General features: G+C 40.2%; 1 protein-coding gene across 1 annotated transcript in view; it reads right to left on the bottom strand.

The window, feature by feature from the left end:
• LOC124712461 (diacylglycerol lipase-alpha) overlaps positions 1-21,127 on the bottom strand; it is a 402,074-nt gene that overhangs the window by 133,444 nt on the left and 247,503 nt on the right. Inside the window, exons 11-13 of the mRNA XM_047242757.1 lie at positions 20,351-20,492; positions 15,714-15,952; positions 7,133-7,156 (exon numbers count right to left, since the gene is read on the bottom strand). Of these exons, the coding sequence (XP_047098713.1) occupies positions 7,133-7,156; positions 15,714-15,952; positions 20,351-20,492 (405 nt within the window). The remainder of the gene's footprint in view (positions 1-7,132; positions 7,157-15,713; positions 15,953-20,350; positions 20,493-21,127) is intronic.

Raw genomic sequence — 21,127 nt, 5'->3', positions numbered from 1 at the left:
CCTGTTAATGTTTTTCTCTATGTTTGTAAATTAAATTTGCACTTTAAACTCTGCATTAAGCAAAACACATTATTTAAACAGACATGTTTCAACACTAACACAGAAACAATTGAAATCATAGAACAAAATCTCTCATCCCACTGCAACCTCACCACAGACGCAATAAAAGAAATAACAGATATGCTCAGACTGACAACTGAAAAAAACTACTTTCAGTTTGAGAAAGAATATTATCTACAAAGTGATGGACTATCCGTGGGATCCCCAATATCAGGAACACTAGCAAACATTTTCATTAGTCATCTAGAAAATCAGATATTTGAAAAGATAACCACTAATGAAAGTTTCAAAATCATATATTGGTACAGATACGTGGATGACATTATTTGTCTGGTAGATGAGCCAAGTGAAGAAATAGATGAACTCCATTCAGAAATAAACAAAGCTCATCAGAATATAAAATTCACACTTGAAAAAGAAAATCAAATAAATTGTTTTGACATTACAATAAAAAAAGAAAATGACAAACATACATTTAACATCTTTAGAAAACCAACAGCCACAGACACAATAATACATTTTACATCCAACCACCCCCACTTGCAGCACTAAGACACATGTTACATAGATTAAACAGAATCCTACTCAACAAGAGAAACTATGAACAAGAAATGAGTACAATCATACAAATAGCTAGGAACAACGGGTATGACACACATGTGGTACACAGGCTCAGTCAAAAAATAAAAACACAAATACAAAACAAACACAACATTTCCAGAATAAAAGAGAACTCACAAGCTGAAAACTTACAAACACACTCAACAAACACACACAATGACAACACCACACAGAAAGGAACCAGATGGTACACCATGACCTACACACATAAACTAACACACAGAGTTGGAAACATCCTAAAGAGGCAGGGCTTCAAAATAGCATTCAAGCCTGGGCAAATGCTCCAATCACACTTAAGACAGCCAGCTACAAAGAGGGACAAACTCCAACAATCAGGAATATATAAACTTGAATGTCAAAGTTTTGAGGCAGTATACATAGGCGTGACATGCAGGAATTTTGAAACTCAATACAAAGAACATATCAGATGTTGGAAGTATGAAACAAACCATTCTACATTTGTAGAACATTTAAAACACCATAACCATCATCCTACAAACATGGAACAAGAAATGAAAATAATGAGAATAAGCAACCATGACAAACATCTTATACAAATGCAAGAAAACTTCCACATCCAGAAAGCCATAGCAGAAAACAAACCATGTGATAAATGAACAAATACAAATCAGCACAGTTTCCCTACTACACTTAATAAAGGAAATGATAAAACAAAAAAACTCTTCCCCCTTCACCTTCTGGACACACACACACACACACACACACACACACACACACACACACACACACACACACACACACACAGCCCAAAAAAAATTCTATCACACCAAAACACACACACACACACACACACACACACCACACACACACACACACACACACACACACACACACACACACACAAACACATACACGAACAGATCACAGATGCTCCAATAATTACACTCGAAAGTTCGGCAAAAACATTCGATCTTTGGCAAAAACATTTGACAGTTGGCAACAGAAACCAAAACATTGCACTGAAGCAAGCGTTCAGTTCATAGTGCTGTGGAATGTGGGAAAAAAACCACAAACTGGCATTTATAAAAAGAAGAACAACACCAAAAATGCAACAGGAGCATAATATGTAATAAATTCTCCACACAACCTGTAAGTACAGTTCAAAACATTACTACTTAATAGGAAATACCAACCACCAGAACTGTTGATAACCTATAGGAACAGTGACAAAAATGTAAATTAAAAAGCAAACATATGTACATATTCCAGGCCACTGATGATGCCTTGCAGAAAATAAAGGCAAAATGCATATGGCACTAAAATTGTATTTTTTTTTTTTTTTTTTTTTTTGGGTTGCTGTCAGACAGTCCATAAGTAAAAATTACCAATATACCATAATATTACATGCAACTGAGAAGACAGGACTACAAAAGTTGAAGATGTTTCAACACATTTGTGTCATCTTCTGTGGGTCTCAGATTATTTGTGAATTTATGCTACTTGTGAAAATGGCTTGTTTTTATGACTTTTTTGTCATTTTGACAGTATGACATGTTTTTTGCCCAGTTGTGCATCCCTGGATGAAAAAGATGACATGCTACCAAAATGATAAAAAGCTGATAAAAAGCTATAAAGTAAGCAATTTTCAGAAGTAAAGTAATTTCATAAATAAATTGAGACCCACAGAAAATGAAACATAGGTATCAAAACATGCCTGGGTAAATAGAAAAAGAAATACATTGTGTTTTGCATTAGGCAGAGTTTAAAAACACAAATTCTACTTTTACTTTTATTTAAATTACGTATTTATTATCAAATAAAACATTATTTACAAATAGTGAATCATAATTTTTAATAAAAATTATATTTTTAAATTTTTAATTACTAATCAAACACAAGTAAATTAAAATTTGATACAGGCATGTGAAATGCATGAAAATATATACACAGATTAGTGGAAACATTATGGCCATCTGCTTAATAGCTAGCTTGTCCGTCTTGGGAATGAAATACATCTCTAATTTTGCATACCAGGGATCTACCAGTTTGTGGTAGGGTTGTGGAGGTATGTGACATTATATTTCTACACACAGGTCATGTAATTCATGTAAATAATGATCTGCTGATTTGCAAATGTGTTCCATAGGATTTACATCAAGCAAATTTGGTCACTAAGACATCAACGTGAGTTCACTGTAATGCTCATCAAACCATTGTATGACTGTTCTGGCTCTGAGACATGGATGATTATACTGCTGAAAGATGACATCACTGTTGGGGAAGATGTCAAGCATGAAGCGATGCAGGTGGTTCACAGCTATCAGCATTCCATCCATTACTGCCACAGGTCCCATGCAAGCACAGGAGAACGTCCCAACAGCATAATACTGCTCCCAACATCCTGCATCTGTGGTGCGCTGCACATTTTGATCCACCATTCACTTCTATGATGCCATTTGTGGAGACGACCATTGACCTAGTGTAGCAAAGCTGTGATTTGCCTGAAGAGCCGACACATTTCTATTAATCGATGGTTGAATTCTGATGTTTCTGTACCCACTGCAATCGTAACTGATGATGTTGTTGGGTCAACATATAAACATGTAAGGGTGGTCTGCTGTCGAACTCCGTCATCAACAATGTACAATGAATGGTGTGCTCTGAAACACTTGTGTGGGCACTAGCATTGTGCTGTTTCAGCAGAGATACCACAGATCACCACCTATCATACTTTACAGATCAGACAAGCTGACAAAACCCAAATTCAATGAAGAGTCACAGACGTCCAACCATTTAGTGCCTAGTGGTAGTTTCACTGTCCTTCTACCTCTTTCCGTAGATGCTCATGACAGTAGCACATGAACAATTTTTGAGATACTTGTTCACAGTCTCAGCATAATAATAACTTGCCCTTTGTCAAAGTCACTTCTCAACAAATTTCCACATTTTCAGCCCATATCTTTGCTAGGGTGACCCCCTGTCCATGCCTGTTCCACTGCTTTTTTGTAACAAATTTTTATTTATTGTAAATACTGACGTTTTAATGCAATTAGTAATAAAAATAAAAAAGGTGATATTCCATATTTGTTAACTAATATTGCTTATGTTCTGGATACCATCAGATCATAAAAGGCAATGTTCTAATGTTGTGAGATGCTTTCTTGTTTCTTTTTTTTTTTTTTTTTTTTTTTTTTTTTTTTTTTTTTTTTTAGAACTGTGTTGCACTGTCTTAAGAAATTGATGCCTGAGCAATGGCCCAATGGCCTCTAAACTGTGTAAGTATTAAGAAAATCAAGAATGGCTCTTGTGTAAAGGTCCCCTTCATACTAGGCTACTTTGTTGACAGCATGCTGCTTTGGAAAAACCACTGCCTGTACTATCCTATGACAATGGACTGTGTAAGTATAATGTTCTTATGTCTTGCCTTCATGGATGTTCATTTTTCAGTTTCCACTAGTGTATCATGGGAAAAGTGTAATCAAAATAAATTTTAACTTTGTGACTATGGTTTATCAGAAAACAGTTTTGAGGACTGGTTTCTTATGCATCCAATTAAGAAATTGGCAACCTTTTGCAGCCTTTATTGCTGTTGTGTGTGGAGTCACTTTGAGTAAAATCAGTTTTGCATGCATGATCATCATGTCAAAATATAAAACAGAGTGCAGTGAACATGGTAAAGAATACCTAGCATTCTGACCTTCTTCAGAAGTAATGGAAAGAAGTATTTAAAAGTGAATGCAAATCATATGATAGTCACACAGTCATCTAACACATAAAATTATCCATATTGATAATGTGTAGAGACTAAATGACGTTGTCATCTCATTGTCATCGTTCCACCAGACTCAAGATTAGTTTGCACCAAGCTCCATCATGTCAACTAAGATTGAGGAAACAATTTTGTGGATTTGCAACTATATGTAGGTTCCTATTTATAAGGTCGAACCAGGAGCATAAAAACTATGATTACATGAGTACTTGATGATTTACATGTTAACATAAATATGAAATATTTGCTTTGTGGGTGGAGAAATTATATGTTTTGAACCTTTATTCACAGATTAGATAGGTCATCTACTTTCTGGAACACAGCAGAAATATCACTCACAAACTGAAATGTTATGATTGTAAAAAGTGTAATTAATATGAGATGTACTAAAAAAGTAATGAGATTGATTTTTTTATCTACTAAAGTTTTTATTATCACCTCCAAAGCACTTCCCTTTCATAGTTTTACACTGGCAGACTCATTGTTCTCAGGGCGTTTCTCCAGAGTCCCAAAATGATGTCGTTTTAGGACTTATTCAATTTCAGGAAAAGAAAAGAGTCACAAGGACTCAGATCATGAGAAAAGGAATAGGGGGATGTGGAACTACAGGAATTCCTTTTAAGATCAGAAATTATGAGACTCAAGTGGATGTGTGAAATGGATCATTGACAGGATGCAGTATCCATTTGTCTGCAATGTCTGGTCTCATTCAGGTCACCATTTTCCTGAGTCTTTCAAGGATGTCTTCGTAAAACACTTGGGTGAAATTTTGTCATGGAGGAACAAGCTCTCACATGAGCAAGTACACATTCAACATTTTTGTCGGTTTTTGAATTTGAATGTCTCCCTGAGTGAGGCTCATTTTCAATGTGTTCTCCATTTTCCCAAACTAATTTTTGCCAGGGAAGCCTTATACTCTTGAAAGGGAATTTTCCCATAGGTCTGTTTCCACTTTCCAGAAGTCACACTTGTGGATTCTCCAGGATATCAAAAAGCTTCAAGGCATAACATTGTTCTAAATTCTGTTTTCCCATTTTCGTAACACACAACAAAAACACAACTTCCTTCATGGTGGTCTGGAAAACCACGCGATGACTTTATGGAACTGAAACTTGCACTGAGCTCCTGGAAGGGATGAACACATCCATCTACACAAATAGAATAACACAGCATTGCCAGATTGCTTACAGTGTTTTCAGTCTCATTAGTTTTCTCACACACCTTGTATTCATCTATTTAAAAAAAAAAATCGTATTAATTTTGTTGCAGAGTTATATATCAGTATGTAGTGTTAAATTTATTTGGATGAATTTTCCCTCTTCTGCCACACATAAATACTAGTGAGAAATTGTTATACAGATGTTTATCAAGTGACAGTTATTATTAAATGCAAAAATATTTTATTTTTAATAGTATACTAGGGAAGTAACACAATCACATTAAATGGACTCCCATGTTTTAGTGATGACTGTGCTGCTTAATCATCAAAATTTTATGATGCTGTAAAATGAAACTGATTGTTGCACACTAAAAATTGGAATTGATAAAAAAAAGAAAAAAAATGAAATGATCGTGTGGCATTGATGGCCAGGAAGCCCCATCCAGGAAGTTCGGCTGCCGGGTTACAAGTCTTATTTCATGTGATGCCACCCTGGGTGACTTGTGCGTCGATGATGATGAATATAACATGACTCCCAGTCCACGAGCAGAGAAAATCTCCAACCCAGCCAAGAAGTGAACCTGGCCCTGCTGCATGGTAGACAAACACGTTAGGACTGATGACACACATAGAGCAAATGTATTTCTTTTGAGATCACTAACTGAATTTTGATGAAAGATTTATTCACACATTTTATTTCATTTCATGTTATTTCTTGGATGCATATTTGTTAAGCATTATTATATTAATGTTCCTGCTATATTGTATTTTTGGTTACAGAGGACAGGCAAGTGGTATTTATATCCTACAAACTGATGAATTTTCCCTTGGTTCCTCTATTATAAATTACTGAAGAAAGTATGTACCATAATTTGACACAGTGTCTCTAAAGGAACCATGAATCTGTAAAGGCTATAGAATAAGGTTGCAAGTCAAAATGTATAACATGCATCTGGAAAGTTCAAAAAGGGCTTCTTGGAAGTAATATTGAAGTACTGTACAGTGTCCAATACTACATCAAGCAACAAATGATTTGTTTATTTACAAATATGTCTATTAAATGTTGTTTAAATTACAGGGAAAATAGAAGAAGTAGAACTGCAGGATAGTAATAAACTTTCTGGAAAATGTGGCAAAAGTACTTGGAAACTAATTTCAGTATGGATGCAGCTCTAGTATACATTGCGTATCAAAACAGCAGGCACCATATTATACCATGAGTACTGACTTTATGCATTCAAAACTTCATTCATCTCAGAGCTAGTCACAAAACTGAAATTACTTATTCACACTCTAGTACATAAAACACTTTCACCATGACAAATATTATTATCCTGCAATTTTTTGAGTATGGAACTTATGTTTTTAATATTCCATTAAATATGCTGCTTTTTAGCATTACTATTCGAATGAAGATACAATCTGCTGTGGGAAATTTTGATGCAAGAGCACATGCTTCCAGTCACAGAATGGGAAACTCCAATGTGCATGCTTTAAATACCCTCATTAATGTGCATTTCAGATGAAGAAATGCACAGAAGTATTGTGGGCAGGTTACATACCTCCATCGCTTCTCATATTTCTGCCTACAAAGGAAAAATAGAAATGTACTATAATAAGGGCTACTAATTCAGGACTTGTGAGTCAGTAATAACAGTAGTGTGTGTGTGTGTGTGTGTGTGTGTGTGTGTGTGTGTGTGTGTGTGTGTTTTATTTATTATCCTTATTAATAGTTTTGGCCTGCTGTCTGTGAGCATGTGTCTTAGCAAATGCGGCATGAATACATACATCTCAGTGAGTCTAATTCTAGTTATACATACAAATTATTTTTTATGAAGATGTAAAGTGAAAGAATATCCTTGTGATTACAGGTTGCAATTATTTTTATTATTTATTTACAATAGTTTTTTGTATTCATTGAATCTTTATAGGCTAGTTTTAACAAAAGAGTTATTATTGATCTTGTATATTTAGGGACCTTTGTTTAAATTAGTATGCTAGACACAAACATTTATGTCACAAGAAACAGTTAAATGTCCATCACACATGTAATGATAGTAATATACCTTTGCAATTCCAGAAAGAAAAATATAGTAAATACAGAAACTGATTGATACAGATTAATAGGTAATTTTATCTTATGCAGGCAAGCTGTTTCATGATACTCCAACACATTATTTCAACATTTACACAAGGCTTTTTCATTGTTGTTAACTGTGGAAGAAGTAAAAAATGGCAGTGTTCACGTTAATGGTGAAAACTACTTCTGTCGAGAGGAGAGGTAAGCATTATAATATTTAGCTAGTGTGAAACTTTAAGAGCACATATTTATTTAAGAGCTGGAGAATTCCATTACTTTAACATAATTTGTAGGCCAAAAATGAGCAGAACTATAATATGGAGCTTTATATCTTGGAATTTGACAGTTTGAAATTAGTCACTGGAAACATTTTATGTGATGACATTTTGTTATGCCTAGTGTTGCTACAGTTATTGCCATGCTGTTGTGAATCTGGGCTTACTGTTGATGCTCCATTTTAAATTGCAGCTAAAATCAAATTTAAAGCACATAAAAGGATTATTAAAGGCGAATATTAATTGTAGAAAGAACACTGTAATTTCTAGTTTCCTATATTCCTTGTAACAAGTTCAGCATGGTGCTGTTCTCCTCAAAATATAATAGTAACAGGTTGCTTTTCCTGTAATAATATACTAGTGTTGGAAAATTATTGGTTCCCAAATCAGATTTAAATACTGATTTGTTGCAACGTACTGTTTGCACCTTCTTTCCCCTTCTGTGCTGCATGATATACACTCCTGGAAATTGAAATAAGAACACCGTGAATTCATTGTCCCAGGAAGGAGAAACTTTATTGACACATTCCTGGGGTCAGATACATCACATGATCACACTGACAGAACCACAGGCACATAGACACAGGCAACAGAGCATGCACAATGTCGGCACTAGTACAGTGTATATCCACCTTTTGCAGCAATGCAGGCTGCTATTCTCCCATGGAGATGATCGTAGAGATGCCACGCCATTTCCACCTGGCGCCTCAGTTGGACCAGCGTTCGTGCTGGATGTGCAGACAGCGTGAGACGACGCTTCATCCAGTGCCAAACATGCTCAATGGGGGACAGATCCGGAGATCTTGCTGGCCAGGGTAGTTGACTTACACCTTCTAGAGCACGTTGGGTGGCACGGGATACATGCGGACGTGCATTGTCCTGTTGGAACAGCAAGTTCCCTTGCCGGTCTAGGAATGGTAGAACGATGGGTTCGATGACGGTTTGGATGTACCGTGCACTATTCAGTGTCCCCTCGACGATCACCAGTGGTGTACGGCCAGTGTAGGAGATCGCTCCCCACACCATGATGCCGGGTGTTGGCCCTGTGTGCCTCGGTCGTATGCAGTCCTGATTGTGGCGCTCACCTGAACGGCGCCAAACACGCATACGACCATCATTGGCACCAAGGCAGAAGCGACTCTCATCGCTGAAGACGACACGTCTCCATTCGTCCCTCCATTCATGCTTGTCGCGACACCACTGGAGGCGGGCTGCACGATGTTGGGGCGTGAGCGGAAGATGGCCTAACGGTGTTCGGGACTGTAGCCCAGCTTCATGGAGACGGTTGCGAATGGTCCTCGCCGATACCCCAGGAGCAACAGTGTCCCTAATTTGCTGGGAAGTGGCGGTGCGGTCCCCTACGGCACTGCGTAGGGTCCTACGGTCTTGGCGTGCATCCGTGCGTCGCTGTGGTCCGGTCCCAGGTCGACGGGCACGTGCACCTTCCGCCGACCACTGGCGACAACATCGATGTACTGTGGAGACCTCACGCCCCACGTGTTGAGCAATTCGGCGGTACGTCCACCCGGCCTCCCGCATGCCCACTATACGCCCTCGCTCAAAGTCCGTCAACTGCACATACGGTTCACGTCCATGCTGTCGCGGCATGCTACCAGTGTTAAAGACTGCGATGGAGCTCCGTATGCCACAGCAAACTGGCTGACACTGACGGCGGCGGTGCATAAATGCTGCGCAGCTAGCGCCATTCGACGGTCAACACCGCGGTTCCTGGTGTGTCCGCTGTGCCATGCGTGTGATCATTGCTTGTACAGCCCTCTCGCAGTGTCCGGAGCAAGTATGGTGAGTCTGACACACCGGTGTCAATGTGTTCTTTTTTCCATTTCCAGGAGTGTAGATGAACTGATTTGAAATTCCTCTCTTGAGTTGTGGCATTTTGTGATTCCTACATTTCCTGTGTGGTAAAATCTCTTGCATCTGCCGAAATTTATTTACTGGATTAATGGCAGACAGGGTTTCCTGAAGAGAACCCAAAATGAAGAACTATCTACACCTGCCTTCCAACTCAAGGATTCTGGAGGACTTCCTGCAGTTGAAAATTAAGACTAAGCAATGTCAACATGCTTTTGCAGGTATAAAGTCAAGTACAGCATGGTCAGTAGGAGATAGATGTGTTAAACCACACTGAAAGCTTTATTTGTGACAGTCTTTTTGTTGTGTCTATCTGTGACTCAGCATCTCCACTCTATGGTGAGTGGCAACTTTTCATAATATAGTTAAGCAATGTAGTTAGTATTTTTTAAATGAGAACATTTTTGCCATGGACTAGATTATTTATTATGATTTTCACAACTGCAGTTTTGACTTTTAAGTCATTTTGAAATGGTTAATACTCTGAAAATGCAACAACTGTCAACATTTGGAAGAATATTAAAAAAAGTATGTGAGATTATATGGCTTGTATCAGCATTTGTCATATACCATCATATGCAACTGGTAGAATTAAATATCTTGAGACTAGATTCCTGGTTTCTACAGATGTTGGTAATGTACACTGTATGCTGAGTATGGAGAAGTTTCTTCTGTTTGAGACACTTCATTAGTTTGAGTTCAAAATATGTTGTAGAATCTTGCAACAGGTGAATTTTATTCACGTCAAGATATCGGGATGGTAGTTTAATGAATTACTCGTGCTACCCCTCTCACAGACTGGTGTGATCTGTGCTTTTTCCCAAGTAGTCGGCACAGTTTCTTGATTGAGGGTATATTAAGGAGGTAACTTGTCTACAAATTCTATACAAAACAAATAGGTATTTATCAGGCACGAATCTTTGTTCAATTTTAGCAGTTTCAGGTATTTCTCAGAACCATTGATACTAACATCTTAATCATACAGCTTTGCACTGGTGTAAGAATTGAATTGGAATAATGCCCATTGATTTTCCTTTGTAAAGAGACATTTGAAAATGGAGTTCAGTGTTTATGCTTTCATTTTATTACCCATAATTTCAGTTGCTGTGTCATCTTTGAGAGTCTGAACACTAACTTTGATGCCAATGACTGTCTTTGCATTTGACCATAATGTCTGAGTTTTCTGAGGGATCTTTTTGGTATGGTAGTCATTGAACAGTTGATGATAAAAGGAGTTTCATTATCTTCGTGTATATAGTTGTGTGCTTCGTTTTACAGACTATTATGCAATAGCCTCTGTTTGTTAAGAAGTTTCACAGTAATTCTGTACCATGACCTCCTCTGTTACATGCACATCTATCCAGTATATGATCCACTATTCTTTTAATCTTGAGGCACAGTTACTCTAGACACTACTCTCCAGAGCTAAATGTATCAAAATGCTCGCTGAGATGCAAAACTTCTGCCTCTTTGTCTAGATTTCTGAACAGATAAATGTTTGGGGCTGCTTTAGCTGGTAGGTTCATATCTAATTATGTATGGTCAACTGTTCTTTTAAACTTGAGCCACAAGAAGATACCTACATTCAGAGCTCTATATTACAAGCTTCTCACTGAGGCACAACAGTACAGACCATTTATCTAGGTTTCTGAACAGCTAAATCTTTTTACTTATTTTAGTTGGACTTTGTACTTTGGCAATTATTGCTGTTATAGTTGCCTCATGCTCACTGTTACCAGTTTCAACCTGGATGCCCTCAAAGAAGTCACGTCTGTTTGCTGCCATTAGATCAAATATATTTTCATCACATATGGGCTTCCGAAGTACCTGTTCTAGGTAATTGCCAAATAACTCATTTAGTTCTACAAAATGCTAATGTGATTGTATTTCCTAGAAACTATATAAAAAACTAAGAGAACATATTCAATCTCTTAAGCTCCATGTACTGTATGTCATCTAAGTATTTGTAAAAAAATCATTGTATGTGCGTATGTATGTACATTTCACATCTCCTCCTAAATTGCAGGATCAATTTCAAGAAACTTGGTGGTCCCTATGCATATCACTGAAAATAAGTGCTGTGATTATAAGAAGCATCTATCTCTCAGAGGGGTGGGGTAGAGGTAAAAAGATTATACTTATGTATCACATATTATGAAAAGAATAGTTGCTACTAACCATATAGCAAAGATGCTGAGTTGCAGATAGGCACAATAAAAAGACTATCAAACAAGTAACCTTTGGCTGCTGAGGCCAGATTATTTTATGGAAAGGATGAAATGGATGAAGTGTGAGGAAACAAGATGAAATCTGAGAGAGTAGGCCCATGATGATGATGGGGTCCCATACTCCTTGACAGAGCATAGGGGACAATGCGGGAGACCCACACCACGGCACTAGGCAAGGTCCTAGTGGAGGTGGTTTGCCATTGCCTTCCTCTGCCCATAATGGGGATGAATGATGATGACGAAGATGACACGACAACAGCCAGTCATCTCGAGGCAGATGAAAATCCCCGACCCCGCTAGGAATCAAACCCGGGACCCCATGCTCGGGAAGCAAGAACGCTACCACGAGACCATGAGCTCTGGATTAGTACACCAACAGTGAAAGGTGAAAACCAACTGAAATTAACGTGACAACACAATGAAACCAAAGAAAAAATAAATAAAAAGATTTAAATGTGGGTAACAGATCTGTAGGTGGACAAGTGTGCAGGAGAGTGACAGCATATTTGACTAGATTAGGTGAAGTTAGTATGTGTGAACTGGAATAAGAGAGATGGAGTCATAGGATACGGTGGCACAGGAAGGTATGGAAAGTAACATGCAAGTGACACAGGAAGAGTGATTAATTTGGAGTTCTAGGATTAATGATGTAAGTGGGAGCAATATGGGACACAAGATGCTGCACCAACTATCAGCACAGTCTCATGGCCATCTGTTGAGCATGAACAAGATGTTTGATACTGTGTGGCATGCAATTAAAGCATACAGTGCAGTTAGGAAGGAAGAAGAGAAAGAAGGATGGGCACAGAGTATAGGAATGAGTTAGAAAATAGTAACAAAGGAAAATAGCACTGGGTTAAGGGATTGAAGGAAACACTTTAGGTAAAATCAAACTATGGAAAACACAGCATGGAATAATGACAATATTATGAAAAAAGTCTGGCCTTGGCATCCAGTGATTGTGGTCATAAGTGTGCGAGTTGTGTTTGCATGAGTTTGCGTGTGTGTGTTGTCTAACTCTGATGGAGGCCTTTTTTGGCCAAAAACTTACTTGTTTAACAGTCTTTTTGTACTGCCTATCTGCGACTCAGCTTCTCTGCTATATGGTGAGCAGCAACTATCGTTTTCATAACATTATCATTATCCCATCCAGGATTTTCCATTGTTTGTACTTATGTATGTATGTTTCACATGTCATTCTAAATCGCAGGATCAATTTCAACTAAACTTGGTTCACACACCACTTACTAAGTGGAAGGAAGTGCTCTGATGGTAAGAACCATACATCTCCTTGGGGGGTGGGGGTTGAGATGAAAATGTAGTGATATTAAAGCATAACTCAGGAATGTCTGGAACAATTTCAACCACATTTTGTATACATATGACTGCGTATTTGTATAAAAATACTATGGTAGTATAGGCCTATCCCTGCTGCAATTAGGGGTGGATGTGAGGGCTAGAGGCTGTGATACATCTTAGTACTGGGTGCACAATTTTTAGTGCTGCTAGGCTCATTGATGACACAATAATATTTTACCCTGTAGGTAGGGTGGTGGAAAGACAGAGGCACATCAGCATATCTCAGTAATTCCTATAGAAATTTCTACCAAACATGGCACATGTATTAACTGCTATTTGGAAAAAGTTACAATGACAGTACAATCTACATTGATACTCTGCAGTCGACATTACAGTGTGTGGTGGAGTATACCCCATACCACTAAGAGTAATTTCCTTTCATGTTCCACTTGGAACTGGGATGACAGAAAAATGACTTTCTGTATCCCTCTGTATGAGCCCTAATTTCTTGTAACTTATTTTTGTGGTCCTTACATGCAATGTATGTTGGAGGCAACAGAATCGTTCTGCAGTCAGCTCAAATGCCAGTTATTTAAATGCTGACAATAATGTTCCTCAAAAAGAACATCGCCTTCCTTACACTGATTCCCATTTCAATTCCTAAAGTATTTCCTTAAGTCTTGGGTGTTGTTTGGACCTACTGGTAACAAATCTAGGAGCCCAAATCTGAATTGTTCTGATGTATTCTTTTAATCCAGCCTGGTATGGATCCCAAACACTGGATCACTACTTGAGAATAGGTCATGCTGTATGTGGTCATGCTATATGTGATCTCCTTTATAGATGAACTACTTTTTCCAAGAATTCTTCCAACAAACTGAAGTCGACCATTTGCCTTTCCTACCATAATCCTCCCATGCTTGTTCCATTCCATAATGATCTACAATGTTCCAGTCAGATATTTAAGTGACACGACTGTGTCAAGCAGGACATTACCAGTGCTGTATCTGAAAATTGCCGGTTTGTTTTGCCTACTTGTCTGCATTAACATACATTTTTCTATATTTAGAGTTAGCTGCAAATCATCACCAACTAGAAGTTTTCTCAAGTCTGTTTACCCATAGCATCGCTATGGCTGAAAGATGGGGTAGAAAGAGGTGACATAAAAGTGTAACTCAGGAACAGTTGGAGCACTTTCAACAAAATTTTGTATACAAATGACTCATTTTTTGTGTAAAAATACTGTGAGAATAGGATAAACTTACAAGGAAACATCACCAACTTTATCTCATATTTTAAGGAGAAAAAGCACACTAACAAGATGCCAGCACCAACAATCGATTCTGTGCGAAAATTTGGGCCATAATTTGGCTGGTATAGAGGTATGGCCTTCTGAATGTACAGATTTTAAAGTTCACATGCACCGATTGTTTGTCACTCCCCCCTTCCTACTGCAACTGCTCAGTACCTGAGGGTGAAGTGCTGTACAGGGGAATGAGTTGGTTTCTCTTCACAGTGCCAGTGGACCTGCAAGCAAAAGTGTCATTAGAGAAGTAATACAGAGCTGTTTAATTAACAACATCGCTGTTGTGCGTTATTTTCTATGTGTTGGAAAGCTGATGCTATTAAGGTGAAGAAGTTCCATTGTTCTTCAACGTGACCTGCCTGATTAAATTGTGAAATGAAAATAATTGACAACATTTCATAATAATTGTTCAGTTGCTTACGTTTATTCATTTCGATTCTGAGACATAATATTGAACATGTATGTGCATGTGATTGACATATTAAGTACCGTGCTCTATTGTGTAAAACATGTTCTCGAACTAGATTTCAAAACAGTTTTTTCAGACGTGTTCCCCTCCATCCCAATAGTCCCTCACCTTCTAGACACCGCAAATAGGAGGGTGCTGGTTGTCACACCACTGCACATTACTTGACACTTTGAGAATAGGAGGGCACTGGTTGTCACTCCACTGTACAGTACTTGGCACTCGGGCATCAGGCACCTGCAAATGGGCAGACAACTGGCGTGTGCAAAGTTTAAAAGTCGTATGTCAGAAGGTCGTAAATGTGTACTATCAGAAGTATGATCCAATTTTCGTGCGATGCCAATTCTGGGGCTGATATGTTACAAATGCGATTTTTTTCTCCTTAAAATACGAGGTCAAGTTGCTGATGTTTGCTTGTTAGTTGTAGGGGTGGACATCAGAAGGGATGGCATAAAAATGTTCGAAAACGACTTATTGGTATTTGTTTCCTATGTTTAGTTGACTGAGAGTGCTTTAAATGAATGATGCACGACCTGTTATCCGTGTTTTGTGTACTCGGACGAAATGTGATCGGATAGCACCGCCGCTGCAGCCGGCTCAGCTATGCCGGTGGTACTCACTCTCCCTTGGAGGGGTGGTGCCGCACCACGTGTATGATGCGGCCCGGCGGGTAGAGCGGCTGGTGCACGGTGAGCGCGATGCTGGGGTCGGAGGGGTGGACGGCGGCCGCCCCCGCCGCCCGCGCCGCCTGCCGCTCGCGCCGGTACTCGCACAGGCTGGAGTCGCCCTGCAGCTCCGCCGCCGACGTCGGCATCGGCGCGCAGCCGCAGCACACCGCGCTGCAGAAGATGGTCTTCCACTGCGGGCACAGGCAGGCCACGCGCGTCACTTCACGCCATCGAAGCTGCTACTCGCGCGTCGGTGGCTTTCGCCGCGCGGTGTTTCAGAAATTCCACTCGATAGAATCCAAGCAACAGTTCGCCGTACGGCGGAATTGCAGCGCGACATAATCGCCGCGTGACAAAATCGCCGCGTGACATAATTGCCGCGTGACAAAATCGCCACGCGACAAAATCGCCGCGTGACAAAATCGCCGCGTGACAAAGTCGCTGCGCGACAAAATCTCCACGCGCCAAAGTTGCGGTACTACGGAATCGCCACATGACAAAATCACCGCGCAGTGGACTGACACGCGGCAGAAACGCTATGCGTCATAAATATGGCACCGTGCTTTCTCTCACGATTGGACCGGCTCTAGGGTGGCAGGAAGCAAGAGAATGTGATATGCAGAGCCAGTAGAAGCTGTTTACAAGCATTTTGATGAAGTTATAAGCAAGTGCTGACAGATGGGAAAATTACCGAACAATCAGTTTAATAAGTCACAGATGCAAAATACTAACGCAAATTCCTTACAGACGAATGGAAGGACTGGTAGAAACCCGACCTGGGGGAAGATCAGTTTGGATTCCATAGAAATATTGGAACATGTGAGGCAATACTGACCCTACGACTTCTCTCAGAAGCTAGATTAAGGAAAGGCAAACCTACGTTTCTAGCATTTCTAGACTTAGAGAGAGCTTTTGACAATGTTGAGTGGAATACTCTTTTTCAAATTCTGAAGATGGCAGGTATAAAATGCAGGGAACGAAAGGCTATTTACAATTTGTACAGAAAACAGATGGCAGTTATAAGAGTCGAGGCGCATGAAAGGGAAGCAGAGGTTGGGAAGGGAGTAAGACAGGGTTGTAGCCTCTCCCCGATGTTATTCAATCTGTATATTGAGCCAGCAGTAAAGGAAACAAAAGAAAAATTCGGAGTAGGTATTAAAATCCACGGAGAAGAAATAAAAACTTTGAGGTTCGCCGATGACATTGTAATTCTATCAGAGACAGCAAAGGATTTAGAAGAGCAGTTGAACGGAATGGACAGTGTCTTGAAAGGAGGGTATAAGATGAACATCAACAAAAGCAAAATGAGGATAATGGAATGTAGTTGAATTAAGTCAGGTGATGCTGAGGGAATTAGATTAGGAAATGAGACACTTAAAGTAGTAAACGAGTTTTGCTATTTGGGGAGCAAAATAACTGATCACAGTCGAAATAGAGAGGATATAAAATGTAGACTGGCAATGGCAAGGAAAGCGTTTATGAAGAAGAAAAATTTGTTAACATCGAGTATAAATTTAAATGTCAGGAAATCATTTCTGAAAGTATTTGTATGGAGTGTATCCATGTATGGAAGTGAAACGTGGATGATAAATAGTTTAGACAAGAAGAGAATAGAAGCTTTCGAAGTGTGGTGCTACAGAAGAATGCTGAAGATTAGATGGGTAGATCACGTAACTAATGAGGAGGTATTGAATAGAATTGGGGAGAAGAGGAGCTTGTGGCACAACTTGACTAGAAGAAGGGATCGGTTGGTAGGACATGTTCCGAGACATCAAGGGATCACCAATTTAGTATTGGAGGGCAGCGTGGAGGGTAAAAATCGAAGAGGGAGACCAAGAGATGAATACACTAAGCAGATTCAGAAGGATGTAGGTTGCAGTAGGTACTGGGAGATGAAGAAGCTTGCACAGGATAGAGTAGCATGGAGAGCTGCATCAAACCGGTCTCAGGGCTGAAGACCACAACAACAACATAAAGGCTCCAGAAGCATTCAAACTTATAACTTGACAACACCAGAAACAAAAACTGAGGCAAAAACTACTTTAAAGAATAAGAGGAAACTCAAATTCATTGCTTTAACTTGTTTCTACTATGCAATATTAAAAAGAAAAAAGAAAAACCGATCATCCAATCAGTTTCTGCAGAGAGAAGGCCTTGTGACTGGTGAAGCTGCTCGAAATATTCAAGTGCCTTAAGGCTTTTAGAGACTTCTGTACCTCTGAAGCTATTTCTGAGCGCAAAGATTAAAAAAAAAGATGAGCTTTCAACAGAATTCTTAGAATAAACGTTAAGAGAAAGAATGAAATGGCCGATGAGCTTTGTGAGGGTGAAGTATCCGAGCATTCACGAGAACATCGCTGTTAGAAACGATTGACAGAGTGATACGGAGCTAAGTGCAAGGTTTTAGGCATTGAAGATAATTTGTACAAAGTCTGGTCTTTTTCTGTGATATCCAAATTCAAGAAATGCAAGCAGATGATGTAAAGGCAAAAGCAGAGGAACTGTCAGATACGTGTGTAGAAAATCTTCACAACGGAGAACTTATTTTTCAAATTGAATGTTTCAAACAGTATGCGCTGGTAAAAGAGAGAGGCTTTCAAGAAGCCACTGTATTATTCACATAAAATTTAACTTATAAAAAAAATAGTAGAAAGATATCATATCCTTACTACCCCAGGTTGCGTTTGCTCCAGAGAAGAGAGTTTCAGGAAGCTCAAATCAATTAAAAGTTATCTGAGGAGCACGGTTTCTCAGTAAACGTTAACAAATCTGAGAATTTCCACAGAATACAAACGAGCTGCCTCCATAAACTATGATGAGATCATAATCATTTTTTTTTTTTTTTGGCAAAGAAAGCTCGTAACCTAACATTTTAAATTTATTATTTGTACCGCATAATCAGCTTTTGCTTTTTGTATTTTTTAAACTGTCTTTGCATGTTTTCACGTTGACCTTAATTCATTCAGTAAAAGAAGTTATTTGGAAATACACTGACGGAAAAAATATCGCAACACCAAGAAGGAGTTGGGTGACATAAACGAAAGCTGGTAGGCGTGTTTCTACATTGTTAAGATGGTGTCTACTCAAACTCCGCGACAGTGGCGTAATAGTGGCGCTGATAGAGACACTATGAGGGTGCAAATCCGGTTTGCTTTAAACACACGCTGCAGCAGTCGTGACCGCTATTTACCTTTCAGTCTGGACGTTGTGCGCCGATGTTAATCAAGAATGCCTGTAAGGCGCCGAAGACGACATCATCTACACCTCAGTGAGTTTGAAAGAGGTGCTGTACCACGGCTACGAGAAGCTGGATGTTCCGTCTGCGGTACTGCACAACGACTTGGCAGAAATGTAGCCACTGTACGTGATTTCTGGCAGCGGTGGTCATGTGGATATATGGTCGCAAGAAGACCGGGCTCAAGGAGGTGACGTGGCACTGCCGAGAGGGAAGACGATCCTGTTCTGGCGCACCTACTTCACTTGCAGCAGCAATCTCAGCAGCAGTTGGCATCATAGTGGCACAACGAACTGTTACAAATCGGTTTCTTCAAGGACAGCTCCGAGCCAGACAACCTGTAGCGTACGTTCCACTGACCCCAACCCACTGTCATTTTCGACTTCGGTGGCGTTAAGCGAGAGGACACTGGAGCGCAGGGTGGGGATCTGTTGTGTTTTCTATGAAAGCTGGTTCTTTCTCGGTGCCGGTGATGGCCGTGTTTTGGTTAGGAGGAAGCCAGTTGAAGGCCTGCAACCAGCCTGTCTGCGTGGAGGACACACTGGATTTACAGCCGCCGTTATGGTCGTGGTTATCTCACGGCACCCTGACTGCAAATTTGTACGTCAGTCTGGTGATTCGACCTGTCGTCTTGCCATTTACGAACAACATTTCAGGGGACGTTTTCCAACAGGATAACGCTCGCCCTCGTGCCGCTGTTGTAACCCAGAATGCTCTACAGTGTCAACACATTGCCCTGGCCTGCCCGAACATCAGATCTGTCTCCAGCAGAGGATCATGTGACACCATCGGATGACCACTCCAGCGTCATCCACAACCACCGTTAACCACCGCTGTAACGACCGACCAAGTGCAGCAATACTCACAAACTGACATACGGCACCTGTACAACACAGTGCAAGCGCGTTTGCATGCTTGCATTCAACATGCACCAGCATTTCACATTTGCAATGGCTTATCTCGCGCTTACAGGAATTTGTATCTTTTCTATCTATGAAAGGAGGTCGATAGGAACTACTAACTCATGTCTGTATTTTTTTAAAAAAAAAGAACTTGCAAATGGTCAACATGTAGTCAGATTTAAATATGAATGTGAAATGTGAATGTAAAATGACACGATCTGTATCACCGCGGTTAATCGTACAAATGGTACATGATACTAACTAACTAGCTAACTAATTAGTGGCCCAAATTCCTTGCGGAGGTTCCCACATAACAGTGGACAGACTGGCATCGCTGTGGGTGAAACATCCTGTAGTTCGACAGTTGGCATCCTGATGAATGTGTTTGAGTCTTTAGTGACTGGTTTGCCCTGTATGTGCAGTATACGGCAGACGGGCTGCGCGGCACTCACCTTGGGGTCCTTGCTGCGCTTGATGGTGTTGATGAGGTCGGCGCGTAGCGACTCCAGCTGGTGGAGGCCGATGCGCGGTACCACGTCCTTGCCCACCACCACGGACGTGATGAACTGCTTGCTGTGCTCCGCGGCGGGCATGCTGGCCGGACACAGTTGCATCGTGCTTTTATTACTCCTTTATAGCAAACATTGTGCACAAAGTACATCATGATATTGCACATGTCGGAGTGCGTGATATGACGGTACACTGAAGAGCCAAAGAAACTGGTACATCTGCCTAACATCGTGTAGGGCCCCCGCGAGCACGCACAAGTGCCACAACACGACGTGCCATGGACTCGACTAATATCTGAAGTAGTGCTGCAGGGAACCGACACCATGAATCCTAAAGAGCTGTCCATAAATCCGCAGGAGTACGAGGGGCTAGAGTCTCTTCTCAATAGCACGTTACAAGGCATCCCATATATGCTCCATAATGTTCACGTCTGGGGAATTTGGTGCCTAGCGGAAATGCCTAAAATCTGAAGAGTGTTCCTGGGGGCACTCTGTAGCAGTTCTAGGCGTGTTGGTTGTCGCATTGTCCTGATGGAATTGTCCAAGTCCGTCGGAATGCACAATGGACAAGAATGGATGCAGGAGATCAGACGGGATGCTTACGTGCGCATCACCTTTCAGAATCGTATCTAGAAGTATCGGGGGCCCCATATCACTCCAACTGCACACGCTCCACACCATGCAAGAGTCTGCACGAGTTTGAACAGTCTTCTGCTGACA

The sequence above is a fragment of the Schistocerca piceifrons genome, chromosome 8, assembly GCF_021461385.2.
Source record: "Schistocerca piceifrons isolate TAMUIC-IGC-003096 chromosome 8, iqSchPice1.1, whole genome shotgun sequence".
Lineage (NCBI taxonomy): Eukaryota > Metazoa > Arthropoda > Insecta > Orthoptera > Acrididae > Schistocerca > Schistocerca piceifrons.
Note: the sequence above shows the minus strand (reverse complement) of the source record. Positions and strands in the feature narration are given on the sequence as shown.